Source organism: Rhea pennata, chromosome 22 (genome assembly GCF_028389875.1).
Source record: "Rhea pennata isolate bPtePen1 chromosome 22, bPtePen1.pri, whole genome shotgun sequence".
Classification (NCBI taxonomy): Eukaryota; Metazoa; Chordata; class Aves; order Rheiformes; family Rheidae; genus Rhea; species Rhea pennata.
Window position 1 is genome coordinate 2,694,249 of NC_084684.1, and position 21,527 is coordinate 2,715,775.

Genomic DNA, 21,527 nt, shown 5'->3' on the forward strand with positions numbered 1-21,527 from the left:
GAAGAAACTCTCAGAAATGAAAGCATAAGAAAGGTGTCAGACAGTGGCAGGCAGCCTGCGATGGCAAGCACTCCAGCTGGTATTGTGTAGCTGCAGACCAACACTGTTACGCACTGTCAGTGAAACCATGTTGTCTGGCTGGGTGCTCTGGGAGCCGGGCCAATGTTTGACAGACCTACAGGATACCTAGCCCAAAAGATGCAGAGCTTGACGGTAATCACTAGTTTCCTGCCTACCCCTCCAGGCTCGTCCATATCTTATTCTGTGCAGAAATTGCAAACAACAGTTATGAGTACGCAAAATAAGCTAAGGTGTTGTGTTGTTACCTCCCCTGCAGGGTAATGAATGTACCTGAGCAACTGAGCTATAGGAAGGTTGGTTCTGTCCTTTGCAGAAGGAGCAGTAGTTTGAGCAAGGGCAGGAATTTAGGAAAGCCAAGTCCCATTCCTGCCTCTGCTGCTACTGTGAACTTGAATCTTTCACAAATTGTGGTTTACTGTCTGTCTCCCATCTGTGAAATAGGCATAATAACACTAAGGCATCTTTGAATAGAAAATTCCAGACTCTGATTCTTTACATTTGATAGAAAACGGTAGGTCTGAGGTGGGTCTGTATGTGAGGAGCCACAGAGACCCTTAAATCCTGTGTTCATATAAGTTCACTGCATAAAAAGCCATCTTGCTGTTTAAGTATATCATTACTGCAGGATAACAAGTCAATTCTGTTTTCCTTAAAGGTGATGGGAATAGTTCCATCTCTGACCTAAAATCTTAGTGCAGTTACAGAGGCGCAGAGAAACAGCAAATGACAACAAGAGCAAGAATTGTGTAAGTTTAAAAGCCATCAAGTTTGCAGATAGAAAAAACATTTCTGCAGAGCTGTGAAGGGGTATGTTTCCTGTGCTCATAGCATTGTAAAACATAACCCAAAGCAAAATTCTTCTGTAGTGTAATGTAAGTGGAATGAGAAAATGGATGTTATGGTGGCAGTTCACTCTTACATCTGTAATAATGCTAAATAACATAGTGGCACAGCAGTGCCTCGTACTCTCTGATGTAGCAGAATACATGGCACAGTCCCACTACAGATCATTACATATGGAAAAGGATCCTTATTGAAGAAAAAGGAGGAGGAGGAGGAAGACCGGGAAGTCCTGTTTCCTACAAAACAGGATCGCGTACTGAAGGAGAGGTTGATACTGCTTTCAGTATTCAAATTTAACTCCAGATATCTTGAGAGGATAGGTTATCTTAGAAAATTCTGTACTCTGTCCTAAATGAAATATACTCTCAATTCAGTTACAAAATATATCCCTAAATCAAGATTACTGGCCTCTCTTTGACCTAAGAATGTGCTTTCCAAAGATATTTGAGTTTCTTGACTGTAATTCTCAGGAATTAGGTACCCAAATACGATTTGTAATCTTTGGAAAATCTTCTGTTATAGTCCATGTGTGGCCCAAACACGTGTGGCCTGTTTCTATCTGTTTACAGGATATGCACGAAGAGGAGGGACGGAGTTAAAAGTTAAACTTTCAGCTGGCAGAGGACATTTCTTTCTGGGTGTGGATTTGAGGATGTGTCACAGCCACAGATGCTGTGTTGCAAAATCATCTCTGCTGTGCCAAGGGAGGCAGGCAGATTGGTTTTCAAATATTTTAAACTCCTGAAGGCAAAGTAAATCTATCAGTTTAAACTAGCTGAAGATCTGACTAATGATTCATGCTTTCACCTGACACTGCGGACATTACCAGTGCCACATTAGAAAGTAGCTGTTTGGGTCATTAAAACAAAACTGCTCACCTTTGAGACCATATTCCTTGTTGCTACAGTAGGTTATACTGTTTGATTGAGAGATAAGTGTCATATTTAAATAGTGTGAACGTGCTTGTCACTAAAAGCTGAGAGGGCATCCAGAAACAGCATAGGTCAGTCCTTGTCTTTGGCTCCCCTCTTGCTGCTCTTCTGTTCCCTGTTTTAAAATGAAGGAGAAAACAGTTCTTAGCACTTTAAGCAGTTCACATCACTTTGATGTAGGTACATGCCAGGGTGTGAGAAGATACAAAATACAATTCATTACCTGAAGGGCTTTTGAAGCATGAACTCTTGCTGTCAGAATCGCAGGACCAGGTGTGGTTTCCCATTTGCTGGAATATACAGCAACTGTGCAAACAGGCTCTCAGCTTTTTTTAGCTCTCAGAAACAACGGAGTCCTTTGAAAGGCCCTCAGTTTGCCCAATCATCGCTCTTTCCCTTATGTCCTACAGTATTCTAATTCTGTGGCAGCGTAAATCCTCGCGTTTGCCTGCCTCCCTCTTTCTTTCAGTCATCCTCTCCCTCCCCCCTCTCCAGGCTGCTGCCATCGGATCTGTGATGATATGTGATCTCCTGGATACAACCACACGCACACACAAGTACCAGGCACTGCTGCTCAGCTGAGCAAAATGTCTTTCTCTTAGAAGTGGTGCTCATCACAGCTTTCAAATCCTTGACGATGTTGCCATGCTTTCCTTTCTGGCTTCTACCTTTTTCTGTCTTTGTCTGCCTGCTTTTCTTACCCGTGGGCCATTTTTGCCCTGCTGTCTGTAGCTGTATGGACTACCACACTATAGATTGCCGGGATCAAGGACTCCCCAGTGTTCCTAATCCATTTCCATTGGATGTACGGAAACTTCTTATAGCTGATAACAACATTCAGGCAATACCAGCTGATTTCTTTATATTTTATGGAGATCTAGTCTATTTGGACTTCAGGAATAACTCCCTCACCTCTTTAGAAGAGGGCACTTTTAGCAGTTCTACCAAACTGGTGTATTTAGACTTAAGCTACAATAATTTAACACAGCTTGAAGCTGGGATTTTCAAATCAGCAGAAAAACTGATAAAATTGAGCCTTGGGAACAATAACCTGGCGGATGTGGATGAGGCTGCTTTTGAGAACCTGGAACAGCTCCAAGTGTTAGAATTGAATGACAATAATTTACAAAGCCTAAATGTGGCTGCCCTAGAAGCACTTCCCTCCCTGCGGACTATACGCTTAGAGGGCAACCCCTGGGTCTGTGACTGTGACTTTGCCAATCTTTTCAGCTGGATACAGGAGAATGCCTCCAAGCTCCAGAAAGGTAAAGCTCAGTGGATTACAATGCAGTATGTGTGTTTCTTTGTATGCGTGTCTCGGAGGGAGAGTCAGTTGGTCAAACTGTCCGGGTGTGCTGCCTGCAGTGACCCAAACGGTGTTTTGGTCAAGCTGTAATTACATGCTTTAAACCACTGAGTCCATTAAAATGATGTTGGTTGCTTTTTAGTGGTGCTGTCCTCCTCCCAGTTAAGGAACAAAATTTAAAAATTAAGCCCCATTAATTTTAATTTATGGACTAAAGTTAATAGGTATAGAAGGGAGCTTTTCAAATTTGGCGAGCCCAGAAGTGATTCTCTTTCAGGTTTTGGTTTCTCTCTGGTAAATATATTTCTTACAATAAGCCCCTTGAACAGCTGAATATTCTGTGCCAGCTCCTTAAGGGAACTGATTTTTCTCATTTTATTCACCTTTGGCAAAGCTGCACAGAAGAGTTAACTCCTCATTCCCTGTTTTATACAAATATGATTGTCAGTCCTTTCCTAGAACTGCTTTGTTGTGATAGTTTGTGCATGAAACTTTTTTCCAAAACCTGTTTATGGCTGCTTTAAATTGAAATAACACTGCTTCCCAGTTTCGAGAATCAATTAAAATGGCTGTGGAAAACCCCCAAATGCAGGACATCTTATCCTGATATTTGGGCCAGTAATTTTCAGATGAGCTTTGCAAAAAAATATATATTAAAACTGCCATGAGTAAGGAATCCAGGCTCTCACTCCACATTTCCCACTTGACCCCCAAAGCCTCTCTTAATCCAGCTTTAGCTAGAGATCATCTCACAGTTCCTGCTTCCCATAGCACTAGGGCATAAACTCATGCTATTGAGCCACCCAGCTGCTAGCAGAAGGAAAACTGCTTGGAGATTTATAAGGGCTACAGAGGCTGTACAAAGGATCACCTAACATGAAATCACTGGTGTCTGGGCTGTGTCTGAGAAGATTGTCTCTGAGAAGGTGGGAAGTAAAAGGCTGAGCAAGAGCTCAAAAGACTAGGATGAGGTCAAGGAACTGTGTGTTTACTTGAATTCAGACACAAAGTGAGAAAAACACAGCAAGTCCAGAAAGGGATTTCAGAGATTTTTTTTTCCTCCCTTCTTGATCACGAGAGAGTCTATAATCACTTATTAAGCTCTTCTATGCTCGTGACCTTTGGTGGCATTTTTTAATATGCTAGTCTAGGCTGCCCTAAATATTCTTAGCTGCAAAAAAAAGCATGCTGGTTTAAGGAAGGAAGAAATCGTTAGAGGAAAATATTTTTTTTCCTGTCTGTCTTAGCTGCAAATTTTGTCTTTACTATTCCTAAACCAAACCTGGACCTGTTCTTCTGCTTTCCCCCATGCTCTAGCTAAAGTTTATACTTTGAACTAAATATTTGCCCATCTCTCATCTCAGAGCTAAATCGGAGGTGAACATCAGTTCATTTTCCCCATGCTTTTACACCAAATTCCTTTTCTCTCTTCAACCTCGTTTCATTTGTTTAACTCCTTTTTCCCCTAGCTTTCTGTAAGCAAAAACTCTGATCGTATTCTCTTCCTTCTCTGACCCTTGACTCTACCCTTCTATCCCTTTTAATGAACTAACTCCTTCCCCTTTATCCAGGCTGAATCTCTGCAGTCTGAGTCTGTCCTAGCCAGTCTCTCTTTCTCTTCTGCTGTGCCCATGCTCTTAAACTTATCTGAATTTATATCTAGAAATCTTAAGTGATTTAAGCTTTCCCATGGTATTACTAGTGTTCCTCAGTGTCATCCAAGGTTAGAGTTTCTTTCTCACAGCATTTTATCTCATCCAAAGTAGTAAGATGATTTTTTTAGCAAAATAGCTTCAAAAAAAAAAAAAAAGAAAAAAAAAAAGCAGTCCATTTAGATCTTCTGAAGTTTCAGCTTGATTTGATTTGAGAAGACAGAGAGGTAAGGTGCAAGTATTCAAGCTGGTTTCTTTTATTAGAGGCTTTTTCCCCTGATGGCCTAACGTTTTGCTTCTGGGAACAGATTCACTGATTTCTTTGCAATCAGTCATATCAGTGAAATTTAGTGCATATATGCAGAAGAATGTGCAGACTCAGCATTTTTGTTGCCTATTGTGAGCTACTGCCACAAAAATACTGGCCACCTCCTATAATAAACTAGAAAAGCATTATTCAAGGAGGTGAGGGCAAAACTAAACCCCAAAAGGAAAGATTGTCTCAATGACATTTTAAAACCACTGTCTGCAATTGAGGGCCTTTCAAAACAGTTTTTGGAAAGACCGTGTAAACTTAAATCTTACCATAGCAATTTGATTGCATTTTATACCTGTTTTTCCCAGTTTTAAGTGATGTCAAAATGTTTAACCCATTAAGAACTAATCACCTTCATCTTTGCCTGGTTATACTTGTCCAAAGCAACATTCAGTTGGCCTTTTTGATATCACAGCTTCCCTGGGGGGAGGGAAAGAGCAAATCACTTAAAGATTCAGCACTCAAGACTCCTCAAAGTACTGCTGCAAGACTAGAGACTGAAGAGTACTCTTTGCAGCAAGCGCATCAAGATAAGTAGGGCAGCAAGCATTATGCCTGGAAACACTGCAAAAGAGAAAGACAGGGACACGTTTTCAGGGCCCAAGATAAAAGCTCACTTATCTTGGCTGCATACGTTTCTTTTATAGTTCTATAGCAGCTCAAACATCCGCATTGTGTTGCCTGCACTAATGGAAAACGGCAGAATGGAAAAAGGAATTGGCTGGGGGTTTTCTTCTCTTTGCGTTCTTTGAGAATATGCTGTGATTAACAATGCAGAGCTGTTCCGTAACAGGCTATGAAGTTCCCCAGCCTTTAAATGGCAAATTTAGTAACCTGGGTTTACTGAGAAAGGAAAGAATGTGGAGCAGCAACTGACAGTAGCTTTCATCAGTGATCCCCAGCCCTTATATGAAAAGTACAAAGGCACCGCAAAGAACCTAAAAGCTCTGTATGCTGTCAAGTGTGTCTTCTGCTCAGAATGGATTAGAAAGGAAAGGATGTGCCCAAGCAAGAAAGACACACGCTAAAGAATTTGTGACTCTTGCTAAAGACTGAAGCATGATCCATGACTCCAGTTTTCAAGTGCTGCTGTACTACAGCAGTCCTTCAAGATTCAGAAATGGTAGCAAGAAATAGAAAAAATGACCTAGAGGAAATCATTGACAGATTTAAGTTTTAGGAATTAATTTTGATTCTTCACTTCAAATGATACTTAAAGTTTTATGTGCCTTACATGCATGTTTGAGAAATCATTTAAGATGTAACTATTTACTAAACCCAGTCACTGTTCGATGTTTTGATTTTAGCACTGCAGTAAAATGATGTTTGACAAAACTTTTTTTTTTAGTCAGCATGATATTTATTTTTCAAGAAGGAAGGCAGTTTTGATAATCTGAACTGAAATCTCAATAGCTGATCCTGAAACTCTCTATTTCTGCAGTCCAGGCCTCTGGAGAATGCAATAATCTGAACAAAAGCCATACTCCAACTCATTAGTTTTGCAAAAGCCAGGTCTGTTTTCTTTCTGGCATGATACCAGAGAAAGCTTGTAAAATTATAACTTATCCTGACCTGTCTGACTAGCTGACTATAAAGTTTCTTCCCAGCTGTGCTGCCTATGCAAATCCAACCTTGTCACTTCACACAAATGGCTGGGATTTGAATCATTTTACAGATCCCACCATTTGTTCATCCAACTTAAATTTCAAAATAAAGCATTAATTGGCAAGAAGTAAATATTCTCTCAAGCTAAATATGCAGGCAGACTTACTAAGGATCTGCCCTAAAAGTTTTGCAAATTAACTCAGCACTTTACCTGATTTAAAGAAGCAAATGTATTTTTACATGTGTAAAAAGGTATTAAAACAGTTTTCATTGTACTCCAGAACAACATTACATTTTTATCCTTGGGATTAATAAAGGATTAAAAAATTAATTTATATAATACAAAAATGTAGTCAAAGGAACAGTCAGTGAAGTAGAATGGTGATAAGTGGAGAGTACATAACAGACTCTCCAGTGAAAAGTGAAGGGACAAAGCTCTAAGTTGGTCTTGAACATACGATTTGAGGAATTCAAGGAAACTTTATATGTGAGATGTCTGCAGTTGTAGTCTCTCCTCTGCTTACATATATTTGCTCCCTAGTGTCCTTTTTCTTCATCAAAAGTGACTGACAAGGCTAAAGTTCTTAAAAGTGGGGATTGAGGAAAACAGAGAAGGAGGAAGAGTTTGTTTGGACTCCTCTGACAGAAGTAATTAAGGAAAATGCAACTAAAAGTAAGATGTAGTGAATAAAGGGAAGGATAGTTACTGGTTGAATTAATTAGCTTTTGGATATGTGTTGAAATTTTGATTTAAGTGAAGTTAAAGGAAATTCTCCCTTAAAGTGACCAAGAGTCACTTTAAGTTTTCTTGCGTTTTCTGCTTCAGTGAGGTTAAAAATACTATAAAAATACATTCAGCAAGTTCTAATATATGGATCAGCTTTCTTCTGTTTTCAGAGCTTGTGTTGTCTCTTGTTTTATCTCAGCTAAAAATGCACTTTTCCTTCCTTGCCTCACCTCTTAATATAATTTTCGCAGTAATACTCTCTGAAACTTGAGGCTCACTGTTGCAAAATGTTGCTGATGGTGCTGATGTTGCTCACTGGGCAAAATGTTGCTGATGTTGAACCTCTTTTCTAGGTTCTTCTAGCTCTGCCATTTCAGCATTTAAATACAAAAAGATTTAAGGGAATAAGTCTTGTGTTAAAGATGCTGTTTAAAAATCAGTGTGTAATGCCGCAGAAGACATTTCTTGAACCCTTTTGAGGATCCAGTCTTGAGTAAGGGGGTGGATTGAGGTAAAATTCAGGTAATCAGAGGAATACCGGCTCTCTGCCCTGGCCACATTAATTTAAATGCTTTTGCAGAGGTCTCTAATTTTTACCTTCTGTGAACTTTGTGTAGCCGTGACTACCCGCGGTAGCTGGGACTGTGTTTGCTAATGGCTAATGCATTTTTAACATTACTTTTAGTCAGAGTTTAAGTATTCCTTGGAGTGTGAATGTAATGTCTCCTTACCATCATCTTGCCCTCATTTTCCTTTTTTTCTTTTCTTTTTTTTTTTTCATTCTCTTCAGTGAATAACTTTTTCAGGAAGTTATACTGAGTTTCTGGGATTGCAAGAAATAGTCATCGTCTGTGCTTTTCCCACAACAGTGGGATGCAGCAGTGCTCTCCCATCCTTTTGCATTTAATACATGTTCTACTTCATTTCCCATGCGTTGCGCAGATGGTAGATTTTGATACCGTCTTCGTTAAAACAGCATTACAAAGACTTGCAGCAATTTAATAGGAAAGGTTAGACTGAGCATCATAGGTAGACCAGTGCACCTTGATGTTGCCAGAAAAACTGAAAAATTCGATCAGAATTGGCCAGGCGCAGAATTCCAGATAGATTATGCTGCCTTTGTTATAAATAAAGGAAGTATTTTGAACATTTGGAATTAAAGTAGCATAAGTTTAGGCAAGGACTGGGCTCGGTGTTGGATTTACTGTTACAGACAGGATTAGTTGGCACAGTATCAACGCACTGGCTTCCCGCATGCTTCTGTTTACATCCACACTGCTAGAAGTAGAACTAGCAGAACTAGTAACAGACGCCTAGAGAAGACAGGACTTGGTTTCCCTTGCAGAATCATAGTCTAAGCTAAGGTAATTGCTGAACCTTGTTGGAAGAAAATTCATTGGTGGCAGCAAATCCTATGTGACCGCACAAAGGCCATAGCTAAGACCATGTTTTCCTCCTCTTTGCTCCACTTTAGAAAGCTGTGTGCACAAGACTTCATAAACCCTCAAGAGACCCAAAGGGTGTGTGTGTTTTGGATTTTTTTTTTTTTTTTTTGCATGCTAGTACTGATACAAATTCTATTTAGCTAACTTTCAAGAATTACTGTAGCTAGTATCTCCTCAATAGACAGATAAGTAAGTTCTGATAAAGTGACATATTTCCAGGAAAAGATGGTGCATGCAAAAGAATAGGAGGGAAGGAAGACAAAGGTAGAAAAAAATTAAGAGCAGGTGGAAATGAGACTAATCAGCCTCCTGGAGCAGGAAACTCAAACTAGATTCAGTACTAGACAGAAAGCACTTACGAGATCTAGAAGTAAATCAGTGTAGTGAGACTAATGGAATAACTTTTGCAAGCCAATTTTGAAAGACTCTGCAATGAGGTAACCATCTCTTGCTTCTAGAGATTTTTCTGTAATCTCATTCTAATCTAACTTGTTCTCAATAAATTTATTCTGTAAATAAAACATAATAACATCTTGCTTCAGTAGTCTGGGCACTTCCTGTAGCCCCTATGGGCTCACTTTTGGCTTCAAAAAACATCATAGTTACACAAGAGTACAAGTTCTGTTTGCACCTCTAACCTAACTGAAAGCCAGTGGAACCACTGATGTTTTCGTAGGGTCTCCTGTCTTAAAATTCTTTTTTGTACCTATTTACTCATCTGCTGTGCAGAGAAGACTGCCTTAATTTCATGTACTAATATAGAAGTAGAGCAGGCTTTAGCTAAAAAGGACAGACTGTTCTGTCCATTACAGCCGTGCAGTTCTTCCTTGATATCTTGCACATGCTAACACATCGCTAGTACAGAACAAAATAGCCAGTTTTTGGAAAGAAATTAAAAGCTCTGAGACATCTCACACGTTCAGCAGCTTTTATTTTGTTCAAGCAGAAAGTCCTAACAGAAATAAGGTTCTCCAACAAGCTTATCAAATCTGTTTCTATAAATATATGCATATGTAAATATACGGTGTAGTATCTTGGTTGTTTTCAGTCAAATAATCTGACTGCCACTGACTTTTCACTTTTTTCCTTCCATCTTAAGGTTTCTTGGAGTACTTTCCTCTTTCATATATTTGCAGATATGAAGGCAGAACCTGCAGATGTGGGCATCTGATGTTAAGCCTTAACTTATATTTAGATATTGAGACAAGCTGTCAAATATCTTTTAATGTTAATCTGTGAGATTCTGGGGCCCTTGGCTATTAAAGAGTTTATTTAAGTGTCTAAATACAGGCTCCAGTTTTGGTTTTCTGGGGCTTTTTTCAAGCTGTGTTCTTCTGATACCTTGAGGCAGATTCTAATGAAATTTTATCTCTCTTCAGAGCCAATGCCTCTCTCACTGCTTATTAATACATCTAAAACACTAGTGATAGCATTTAAGTAGACTGAAGAGAACTGTAGCTGGAGGCAAAATACCGTACAAGAAATAAAATGCCACATTTAAACATTTCAAGTCTCTGTAAATTACAATGTGACATGAGAAAGCAGCTAAAGGGGCAAATATCAGTTTAACTTTTCCCAGAAAAGTTGAAATAGCATATTAGAGTGCTTTTACAGTTATTGTATGGACTGTAATGAGCATATGTGTATTTAGCCCCTTATTTTCTGCTCACAAACAGCCCATAAAAGCTTTCTTTTTCAGGATGTATTTCTGATATATATCAGTGTATATATTAGGGAGCATTTGTATTATCTCATATCATTGTATGTCATTGTATGTTACGAAACTATTAATTCGTGTAATATATAGTTTATATCTATATTTTTAAAACTCTGTATCCAAAAAAAAGATTTCCTCCCTCTAGAGGGTTAGCAGGCAAAGACCAGGGTATTGAAGTAAGAATGGATTTCAGAAGTTTTCCTATGAAGGATGCGGTTGGTATAGATATTAAATCCCTAGTAGTAGGAGTAAGTAAACAGAAATACATATAGAGTCCTCAAATGAGAGTCAAGTAAACACAGGGGTGAGTGATGTCTCCTGCTGCTTTTTTTTCTGGCTAGAGGAATGCGAGACCAAAGCACAATGCAATGTATCACCACTCAGGGTATCTAGGGAGAACCCATATCAGGTCCAAGAGCAGGCAATTGCGGTGCACTCCATGGTGCAGCCGGTGTGATGTTTGAAACCTGCTGGCCAGACAGTGCCTATGCCAAGCACGGCTGACTCACGGCCACAAAATGCCAGCAGAACACTGAAGGAACTTGATCCCTGGGGATTTATGTTCTGTTGAGATGGGAAGATTAGGACAGTCGTGACTTTGTGTTATCATAGGTCTATTGTGTTCACTAATTTGCAATGAATTGAATTGTTATCTGTATATATTTTTATATAGACTGAGAGTTTCTGAGTTTTCTGAGAGTTTCATTTTTGCAAGGAAAGTATTTTAGCCTCTGACTCTGCAAGACAAGTGGGGCTATGCCTAGTCCTACAGAATCAAATTTAAAATCATTTAATTAGGATCTATCTGCAGCTTAAGTACAATTTGTTGTCAAATTTTAAATCCTAGATTCGGGGGAGGTATCTCAAAGTCATGTTCTTCCAAAACCTGTCAGGGGACTTCTTTGAAATAAATTTTCCCTGAAACCCTTCTGTATCATTTCTTTATAGACATGTATCTTGTCTCTTTTCAAAGCATACTCTTCATTTAAAGATGCAGTTCTAGAGCTCCAGCAATTTCACACTCCCTATGTTATTTAGGTTTTCTGTTCCTTTAGGATACAGACCTGTATTTTCATCTTTATTTTCAGTGTCAAAAGACATGCATATATAGAATTTAGTACGTGGCCCTTGACTGGAATGTCAAATCATTCCCAGTTTAAAAGCAAACAGTAGCTCACAGTTTGCCAACATAGTATATCTGCTGCTTCAGAGGAGGTGGCCGAAGGATGCAGAACGTGTGGCATTGTCCTCGGGACGGTTGATGTGATGGCCCTGACCAAAGTAATATAAGCCACGTATTTTTAAAATGCACTTGTATCACTTACAGATTTGATATGAGGAAGCAACTCTTTGAATGTATTGTGGGAGCAATAAAAGATGTGTAACTGTCACTGATGGTTTTCTTGCTGCGCCCAAGATTCAAATATCAAACTTTCTTGAAATGCTCCTTTTCAGGAAGGCTGGTTGGTTTTTGGTGGTTTGTTTGTTTTTAAGAAATAAGTTGAGTGAGGTTTTGCAGAAAATTTTCTAAAATGTTATAGAAATCAATGCCATCAAGTGGTTAAAACATGTGAAAGTAGAGCACTAAAGCGTTATCTTATCCTCCAGACATCTTGTGTGGGGGGACAGGTAATTTGATTGAGCCAGTCTATATGTGGTGCAATTACCCAGAGGAAAAAACTTACAATTAATATTTATCACTTTATGTAGGCCATGCTGTTCACTGTCATGCAGAGGGTGCATGATAACCTGAGATTACTTTCTGCCTAAGTAAAGAACAAAATCGGATTCTGTTCTCTAGGCATCTCTAGGTGCATATGTAGTAGGTAATAGGACAGCTGGAGTACACAATATCAGTTCTCCACACATGCTGGAGTCTAGCTTCACCATGATAAGGGTAACCTGGCCTAAAATAATGTGAAGAAAGATTTTTCCATATTGCTTTGGAAGGAAATAGGTGAAATAATACTGTTCATATATCATCTTAAACGGCTATACATGTGACCTACATATTAGAGTGTTTTCAAGCAAGCAGTTAGTAGCTATGATGCAATACCCACTGCATTAGCTGGGAGGAGAAATTCGTAGTGGAACCAGAAATATAGCTGCTAGTCTTGCTACTGTTACAAATAAATAGTCCATTCCAAATTCTCTTTGGAGTCAAAATTGGAATCTGTATTGGCTTTTGCAACAGTGTTGTGGTGGAGCAAAATACCTGATTAACAGAACCAGATGGAATAATAAATGTTATGTCTCCTTCTGACGAGTTGTCTCTTGCTGACATGCACTTCCACTGAGCTCAGCAGTCATTCTAGGTAACTTCCAGCACAATTTTAGCAGACTGCCTTGTGTGTGGATAGAAGGGGTCAGTTCATTCTGCCTTGTTGAGAAGATGGTGCATACGCAGGGTGGGTGAGGCTGTGGCTGGCAGCTAGCAAGGTCTCAGGATTGGTTTATAACACTATTTTGCCCATTGGCATCTATTATTTTCAGTGACTAAGAACTCTACAAAACTTGAGGCTAAACTAGCACATTACAGTGTCAGAGAATAAAGCAAGTAAAAAAAATTCCCATCTGATCCATTTGGCTTGAGAGCGTGACCTAGATTCCAGTACCCACGGCTACACGGAGAAGAACTTTTTGTTTCTTTTTGTTTTATGATCAGACTCACGATCATTACAGTAAGGTGATTCTGATTGCAAAAATATCCTGTGTGTGACTTGGTATGTTGCATATTCTTTTCTCTTTGTGTTTTGTGCCCTGTGATGGTAGGTGAAAGTATCTGGGAACAGGAACAGAAGAGGCTGTTTTGACCCACGGAAAAAATTTGATTTGTAAAGGGGGCTCTTGCATATTCCTCTCTAGAATCCTTGGCAGATGCTACCATACTAAGTTATTTCTAGAGACAGATTATGCAGGAAGTAAAACTACTTAGAACAATCCTTTTCTTTTGGAGTCTTAATTTTCCCTCTGTCTCATATGTTTTTTCTCTTTCCTTCCTTGTTGTCTAAAAATAGAATATAATAACTTAGATCTGATATTCCTGCTCACTAAGGCTTTTTAGTGCTGCTCCAGCAAAGAGATCATTTTAAAAGCTCACAGGTCAGACAGTAAAGAGTTTCTTTTGCAACAGGCCGGAAATAAAAAATGTAGAATAGTTTGCAGTCACCTGTATGCTCATTCTTTCAGCATGTGGTGAGGATGGCACAGCTGCTGTGAAAAGAGCAATTCTTACAAGTTCTCAACAGTTACTATAGTGGTTTGTTTTGTAGGAACAAAGTTGTATGGAAATTTGTTTTTTCATTTTTAGCTACAACTGAAATGGAATTTCTGTAGATGCTGTTTTCCCTTGGAGAAGACCAGTTTGGGTATTCCAGAGTCTTTATGAAAAGAAAATATGGCCTCAACGCACAACTCTAACTCACTTTGCAATAGAAAACTGTACAAGATGCACGAGAGCTCCAGTACGTCAACCTGTATGCAAGACACGATATATATGCATACTGCAAGTCCCAGATTTCTGAAAATCTCAAAGGACATTTGGAACTATTTGTCTCTCCTATCTTTCTGTCTAAGCCCCTAGATAGGAGATTTCAGAGGTCTGCAATGCAAGTTGCCTTGCCATCTGGCACATGTCTCCAGTACACTTTAGGCTTAGAGAAAAAAAATACAGCATGTATTCCGGTGGCAGTTTGCCTAGAGGAAACCATTCAGCCATTCATAGGCTGTTGTGCTGTTCTGCTGGCAGCTTGTATTATGTTGTGGGTGAGAGGAACATGAAAAACAGGGAATCAGCAGAACTTCTGACAAATAAGGCAGATATTGCATGGCTTTTAGGGATCAAAGTGTAGTGTGATCATCATTTCAAGGTTAAGTAAGTCAGAGTGATAAATGGTCTCTAGCAGACTTAGCTGAGCCCCCTCTGTAATCAGCTAAAACTCCCTCTCAAGTCAGTGTAACACCTGGGCTGGATCCAGGTAACAATTTCAGATTTACGCTACAAACCCTATGAGCCTGGGCCTGATAGTAAAACATCATACACTGTAGCTATTCAGCCGCCAGACAAGTGGGATTCAAAAAAGCAGAAAGAAACCTTATCATGTGTCCCTTATACAAAGTGACACAGTGTTTACATGGTAGAGCCGTGGCAGAAATGCCCTGTACGCTGTGCACGCACGAGAATGCAGAGTCAAAAATTGGGGGCCCAGTCTGTGTTTGGTAGCAGACAAAGGAAAGTGTGTATTAAATAAACCAGCAGCAATTCTCGGGTCATTAATACTCAGTTCTCATATTTCTCTTCTATATTCATATCAATAGCAAGCTAAAACCTGTCTTGCTTACAGCTATACAGAATTAATTCACTTAATTATTTGCTCCATCCAAGCCCCATTTATATCATCCCCCTTTTTTCCCCTGCTGTGCGTGGAAGAGGGGGGACATGCAGTAAACTGTGTACTTTTACTGACCTGTACCAAACTATAATCTCACCAATTTTTAAGTTTGGATTTTTTTTTTTTTTTTTTTTTTTTGCTTTCACTGTAAAGAACTCAGCTCTAGGCATTTTTCAGTAGTGCATGGAGGAATAAAATTTGCCAGTCAGCTTATCTTATAACAGAGTTAGAGAGAAAAGGTGAAAGCAGATCACAGAGTTAAACAAGTACCCATCAAAGCTAACCTGTGGTTTTGATCAGAATAAGAAAAGTGTGGTTTTGTGCCTTTAAAAAGGTAGTTTAGAAGATAATATAGAAGGTCCTAAGGTCTGGAATGTCAGTATCAAGGGGAGTAACACCAGGCAATACCTTGCAGGTCCTCATTCTTAAAGGAAAATCATTTAGTTTCCCCCAAAAAACATTACAAAACATTGTAAAAGGCAATACGTGCAGAGGACCAGCTCAAAGCTCTTGTGATTTTGTGAAATGTGTGCTGCAGCATATTCAAGAGCCCTGATTTCCTCACTGTCAAGATCAGAAGTCTGTCAGAACTCATGATTTCTCTCATCTGGAAGGTATTCCTGTATTTTCCCCTGTGGAAGTCAGAGTGCAAGGAGGAGGAAAGGATTGATATGTGCCTGAGTGTAACCCTGTTTTGAAGTCAGAATGCATGCTTGGATACAGTAGTTGGGAAGTGCTTTTGGATATCTAGATTTAGATGAGTCACATGTTCAACATGCATATTTAAATCCTCAAATTCGTTGTCCCGGGTCATCCATGATCTCCTCAAAAGCTAGAGGTGAAATAACTCCAGAGGCCATATGGGGAGCCTATGTAGCAGCCCTTGGAGTGCGTCAGAATTTGTTAAACTATTTCCTGAATTGCACGTAAATTCATGAATCTAGAAATAATTCTGTTTTCTTCAGACAGTTTTGTTCAGCCAACTGGTCTCTGTCCTGAGCAACAGAAGGATTCATTAGTATTCCTCTGAATTTTCTCTCTCCTCTTTTTTGCAGGTCTTCATGAAATCCAATGTTCCCTGCCTGTGGAAAATAGAAGAATCTTTCTGAATGAATTATCTGAGGTCAGCTTTAGTGAATGCAAATTTAGTTTGTCATTGACGGACCTTTTTATCATCATCTTCTCTGGAGTCGCAGTCTCCATTGCTGCTATTCTATCAAGCTTCTTCTTAGCAAGTCTAGTACACTGCTTCCAAAGATGTGCTCCCAGTAAAGATGACGATGATGATGAAGACAACAGCGAGGACTGAACTTAGTCTATATATTTAAATTTTCTTGGTTTATAAGTACTAGATGAGTAGCCAAAGTTTAGGAAGAAAACAAATAGAATAAAAGCTTTAAACGTGAATTAAATGAAATCAATGTATAAGGTTCCGATCTAATCTCATGAAGTTCGTGGGTAGGAATTACAGTTTGCATCTGAGACTGTTGCAGTTTTGCTTACCTGTGTGACCTGATGGAATGAGATTGGATTGATTTCTATAATGCTTAATCAAATACTACATTTACATTTGGAATTTAGAGGAAGAAGGGGGAATGGCAAAAAAAAGTCCCAGTGTTTTGAAAGACTGACAGTTTCCAGATTGTTTTCTGATCAGTTGCAGATTCCTGTAAGTGCTTAATAGATCATTGTAAATGCAATTTAAAAAGTACTGACTACGTGGGAGTATTTCAGCTGGAAATACGGAAACAATTTTAAATAGTGTCCTCCCTAGAGATAAGTAGTGGGATATTCTGGTAAGCTCAGTCAACTTTTGGAATAACAAAGCGATGTTAAAATGATTCCTAGAACTGTAGAAAATTGTAGGAAGATTGGCATTTTCTCTTTACAAATGTTCTCCATATACATCCTCAATTTAAAGTCAGTTACAGGCATCATTCAGACAAAAAAAAAAAAAAAAAAAAATTCTATAAGTGAGTACTGTTCTAGATCTGAGATCTGAGTCATTAACTGCTGAACTGCAGCTGCCTGACACCTTATGGCACATATACTAACTATAACATTCTTTTGCATTTTAAATGTAATGTAGTAAAGGAAATCCCTTCTCTGTTATTCTTAGGCACAAGTAACTATTGCAGAGTCCAGTCCATTTAATCATTTTAAAACACTAAGGGCTATATTCTGTTCCTTGTTATACCAGCATAATACAACTGAAATGAACACCGTGCTGCAGATTAGCAACTGTATAAACAAGAGTGGAATTTGGCCCTAAGATATTCTGACTGGATTATAGATTTGTCAGCAGTTGAGCTCTTCTATATAATGGTAGGTATTTTTGTTAAAATGAAAAAAGACATTTACTACAAGAGATTTTTGGAATAGTACTGGACAGCTTTTTAGGATAAGTATATTTTTAAAATATTTGTAATGGAAATATTTTTTTAAAACTCCGAGTATTTAAAGTACTATCTAGAATAGTCATGAGGGCTTAAAGTAATATGTAGTAATAAACAGTCTATAGACTATATGCTGTTATAGTAAAATTAGATCTGATAAAAAGTAGCATTTATTATCTACTGTAATGCTATTATTTCCTAGAAAAACACTCTTTGGTTGTAATATTGCCTTGCTTAGTTAACATGAATGGACTTCTGTGGACAGTTAGTTCCAAATCTCTTGTATCTATTCAGTGTGCTAATTGCTCAGACAGACAGGAGTGGAATTCACTTTGTGCATTAAGGGTAGTACGGTCCAGTAGATAAGGTACAAGATTAGGATCACAACATGTGGGTATTGTACCTGTCTAACAGCAATCAGCTCGATGACCTTCAGCAAATCACTTTCTCTGTCTGTGCCTCAGTTTCCCTACTTATAAAAAGAAGATCATAATGATTCTTTTTTAAGTGCTTTGAGCTATATAGCAGGGGGAGCACTGTACCGGGGTATATACAATGATTATGTACATTAGGCTGAAGCAGAAGATATGCCATAGGTCTAATGCTAGTCTTACATCAGTGAGACTTCACTGACGTCGGTGGAATTACTTCTTATCTACATTATGCTGAGGTCAAAACCAGGACCAGAGTATATACTTCTGTGATAGCTCTACAGCTTTTCAACTTGACTTAATGTTACTATCATAAAATTATTATTTCTGAAAACACATTGAAACAAAATTAAGTGGGATAGCAAAAGCATATGCTATATCACTACTGTCTTACACTGTTCTTACTCTTTCAAGAAAAATGAAATGACGTGATTTTCACTGTGTAGTGCCATGATTATAAATAACACAAATATATTTATAATTACAGCATAGACATTCATTTTTGTTTGTGTATGGATATGAAAAAAGAGAAGTTGTGCCTGGTTCTCTCATTATTTAAAAGAAGTTTTTGCAGTATGGATGGAAATACACAACTTAGTGGCTGCCATGTGCAGTTCATGAAGTACATTCCCTTTGCAACAAATACGGGTATGTTATCAACAGTTTTATATTTAGAGCTGTGCAAATTGTTTGGTCATGGAACAAGAAACTGGGTCACACTTTTTTGCCTGCAAGGTTTATTATGGATTCAAAACTTGTGTCTAATTAGTCAAATGATTTGTCCTACCAAACTTCCCAGTGAGCCTTCTGTGAATGTTTCAGCAAATTTCTACCCTTTTGCCAGTAGCAGATACATCATTTTGTTTCAGTACCTATGAGGCTTAGTAATTTTGCTGAGGTCACATCTCAAACTCAACTATTTTGACTGGCTTCTGCTCTTACTTGCAGGTTCATCCTACCATGGTGCCTCAAAATGAAGATCTAAATTTGTTTAGAGTTTGTAGCTTTTGTTCAACCCAACATAAAGCCCTGAAAGCACTGATTTTATTTGGGACTTAAGTGCCACTCAGAACAGCAAGGAACAGACCAAGCTGACACCCACATAATCCAGTGCAAGCTGAAGAGCAAAGTTTAGTAAAGCTTTATTTATGAAGCTGTCATTCTGGATACTCCATCACCTCAAAGTGATTTTTCAAAGTATGTTGTTTTCTAGATAAGAAAGTTTCATAGTTTCTTTTCCTACTACATAATGCATAATTAGTAAGTATTGATCTCAGGCAGTTAGCAATATTTTTTTATTGTAGGTATCAGTAGTTACCTACTATTAATATTGATTTTGTATAATTCTAATTACCCATAAATGAGACAGAACTTGGGTCTAATTCTTAGTGGGTTTTTTCTTATCTCATGTAATCTTTGGAGTAAATTATTCCCCTCTTGGAGTGTTTCCCAAGTAGTGGTAAGCATGGTGATCCCCTCCAAAACTTTAAAAGCAAATTCCATCATGAGTAAAACTAATGAAAAAGTAAGTGTCTTGAAGGCTGCATTATTATCTTTGCAGCTTTACATCCACAAAGGTAGTAGAATGGAGCTAACTCCTAACTTTATGGAGATGGGAAGTCTTCCTGTGAAAGGATGCTTCTGTGGATATATGTAGTGAGCATGCACTCTCTTCTCAGACTGCATCAACCCCATTCAAAATAATGGAATTGTAGTATTGCCACATATAAGAGCTGAATTTAGCTCCCTGTACAATACATAGCTGATTTGAGAAGCACTGCCTGTATGTTCTTATAAATGTGCAGTAGCAAGTTTGTCCTCATTTACAATTTCCCTTCTAAAATGGTATTACTTTTGCAGTGATATCTCCCATGAAATAAGCAGACATTTTACCTGCTTCAAGGGGAACAAAAGATATTATGCATGACCCAGATAAAATGTTGCAGGCTCAAAGAGCCAGGAAGCAGCTGTTAAATTCCCTGCAGATATGTCTCCTTGATGAAATGCTGGATCTTGGTATGTGTGAGGATCAAAAAAATGTGCAAGAAAGCAAATCTGCATAATGTAATTGAGATACAGGCTCTGACTTTTTAAAAGCATGCACATTGGTTTACAAAAATGTCTAATTCACAGAATATTAAAATAAAGATCACCTGAAGCAGTTGTCCAAACCTAGCATTTCATGGTCAGTGAGCTAACATTTTTTTGAGACAGCTTCATTCTGACTGTGATTCTTACTCGCTTGTGGATATGAATGGATCAGGTTTTGGAGCAACATAAAAAGACATTGGGAAAGAACCTTGAAGGGATGGTTTTGGGAACTTGTAAATTGGAGCATACTGCTTGTCTTCCTCAGATGTATAGTACAAGGTGAGCCACTGTGTGCTGACAGCTGAAATGTAGCCAGAGATACTTAGTGATAACCAAAAATCATCTCCTCTTCTGGCTGTGGGAAGCACTGTGTGCAATAACCTTTATGTGTGGATAGGGTTGTGTATGTTTGTGCAGTAGGAAGAGGGTGTGTGAATAACAACACTAGAGCTTGCTGTAACTATTACCCTTGTAGACAGCATCAGTGGAACAGCTGAAGCCTGATGGGGATGCTGAGCCTGAGACAGTCCTTCACCCCTAGCGGAGGTCCCTCTGTGCTGGCTTTCAAACCCATGGGAGCAACTCTATGCAGGACCTTTTACTGATTCAGCATGTGCTGCCTACTACGTGAGTAAATGACTTTAGTTTCCAGGACTGATAGCTGGCACATTTTTGACTTAAACCCGTGTCCCCCAGAATAAAGGAGCAGATTTGGGGAGAGTTGCTGAATCTGGCCATTCCTGTGAAAGGTATCATTGAACCATGTTTTAATTTGTGGTGGTTTTACTAGTTTTACTGACCTCTAGTGGCAACTGAGACACTTCACTGTGGAGGTAAGTCACTGTTATTCATTGTGATGAATGTATTGTTAAAATGTTGAGTGTTCACGTACAGTTTCCCAAAAGAAATGAGAAATATACTTTAGGAAATTAAATTCCTTGGACAGCAAGATCTGCTATGGACTCTGAGTGCCAACCAGCCTGTAATATTCATAAGCCACCAGAAACGTTTATTTAATGTCCCATCTGTTAACAGGAGTGCAATGCAAACTTATCATAGAATTTTAGAAAATAGCTATGGACAAACTGCAAATATAGCATTTAATCCACTGCCTTCCTTAGAACAAGATCAGCATTACCTATGTTATTTCCAACATTTAAGGAAAAATCTAATTTTGCACTTGAAGCAGAAAAGAGGGTATTATGTGATTTGGGCTCTGTTTAAAATTAAAGTGTAGACTGCATAAGTGCAAAGCATCATTTACTTGTTTATTTAATCATTCTGCAGTGGTTGAACGTTGTAATACTACTTCCTACAGTGCAAAAGCCTTTGTAGAAAAAGCATACACATCACTCATTCCTTTCTTAGACTGAGCTCGATACTCAGGAGCCATTTTGACGAGGGCGATGAGAGGCTCCTTGTGAATGTGGAAAGGAGCTGAGTGTTCCAGGTGGCATAGTGCGATTGCTGTAAGCACTGCAACTGGCTGGTTACAGGATTTGCACAGAGCTGCTTTCCGATAAAATTATTCGAGTTTTTATTTGGTTCCTACTCTGATCTTGCCTGCTTCTTCCCCCATTGTGTCTTGATTTCT

The 21,527-nt window shown here is 38.7% G+C and overlaps 2 protein-coding genes across 2 annotated transcripts in view; both read left to right on the forward strand.

Moving 5' to 3' along the window:
• Nucleotides 1-2,372: 2,372 nt before the first annotated feature.
• On the forward strand, nt 2,373-18,304 carry LRRC38 (leucine rich repeat containing 38). The gene is given in 3 exon segments (XM_062593283.1): nt 2,373-2,395; nt 2,397-3,121; nt 16,071-18,304. Coding segments are annotated over 3 exon segments (1,002 nt in total). The 3' UTR covers nt 16,325-18,304.
• Nucleotides 18,305-20,457: 2,153 nt separating this feature from the next.
• Nucleotides 20,458-21,527, forward strand: part of DHRS3 (dehydrogenase/reductase 3) — a 107,740-nt gene continuing 106,670 nt past the window's right edge. Inside the window, exon 1 of the mRNA XM_062593135.1 lies at nt 20,458-20,560. The gene's annotated coding sequence lies outside the window, so the exon portion shown is untranslated. The remainder of the gene's footprint in view (nt 20,561-21,527) is intronic.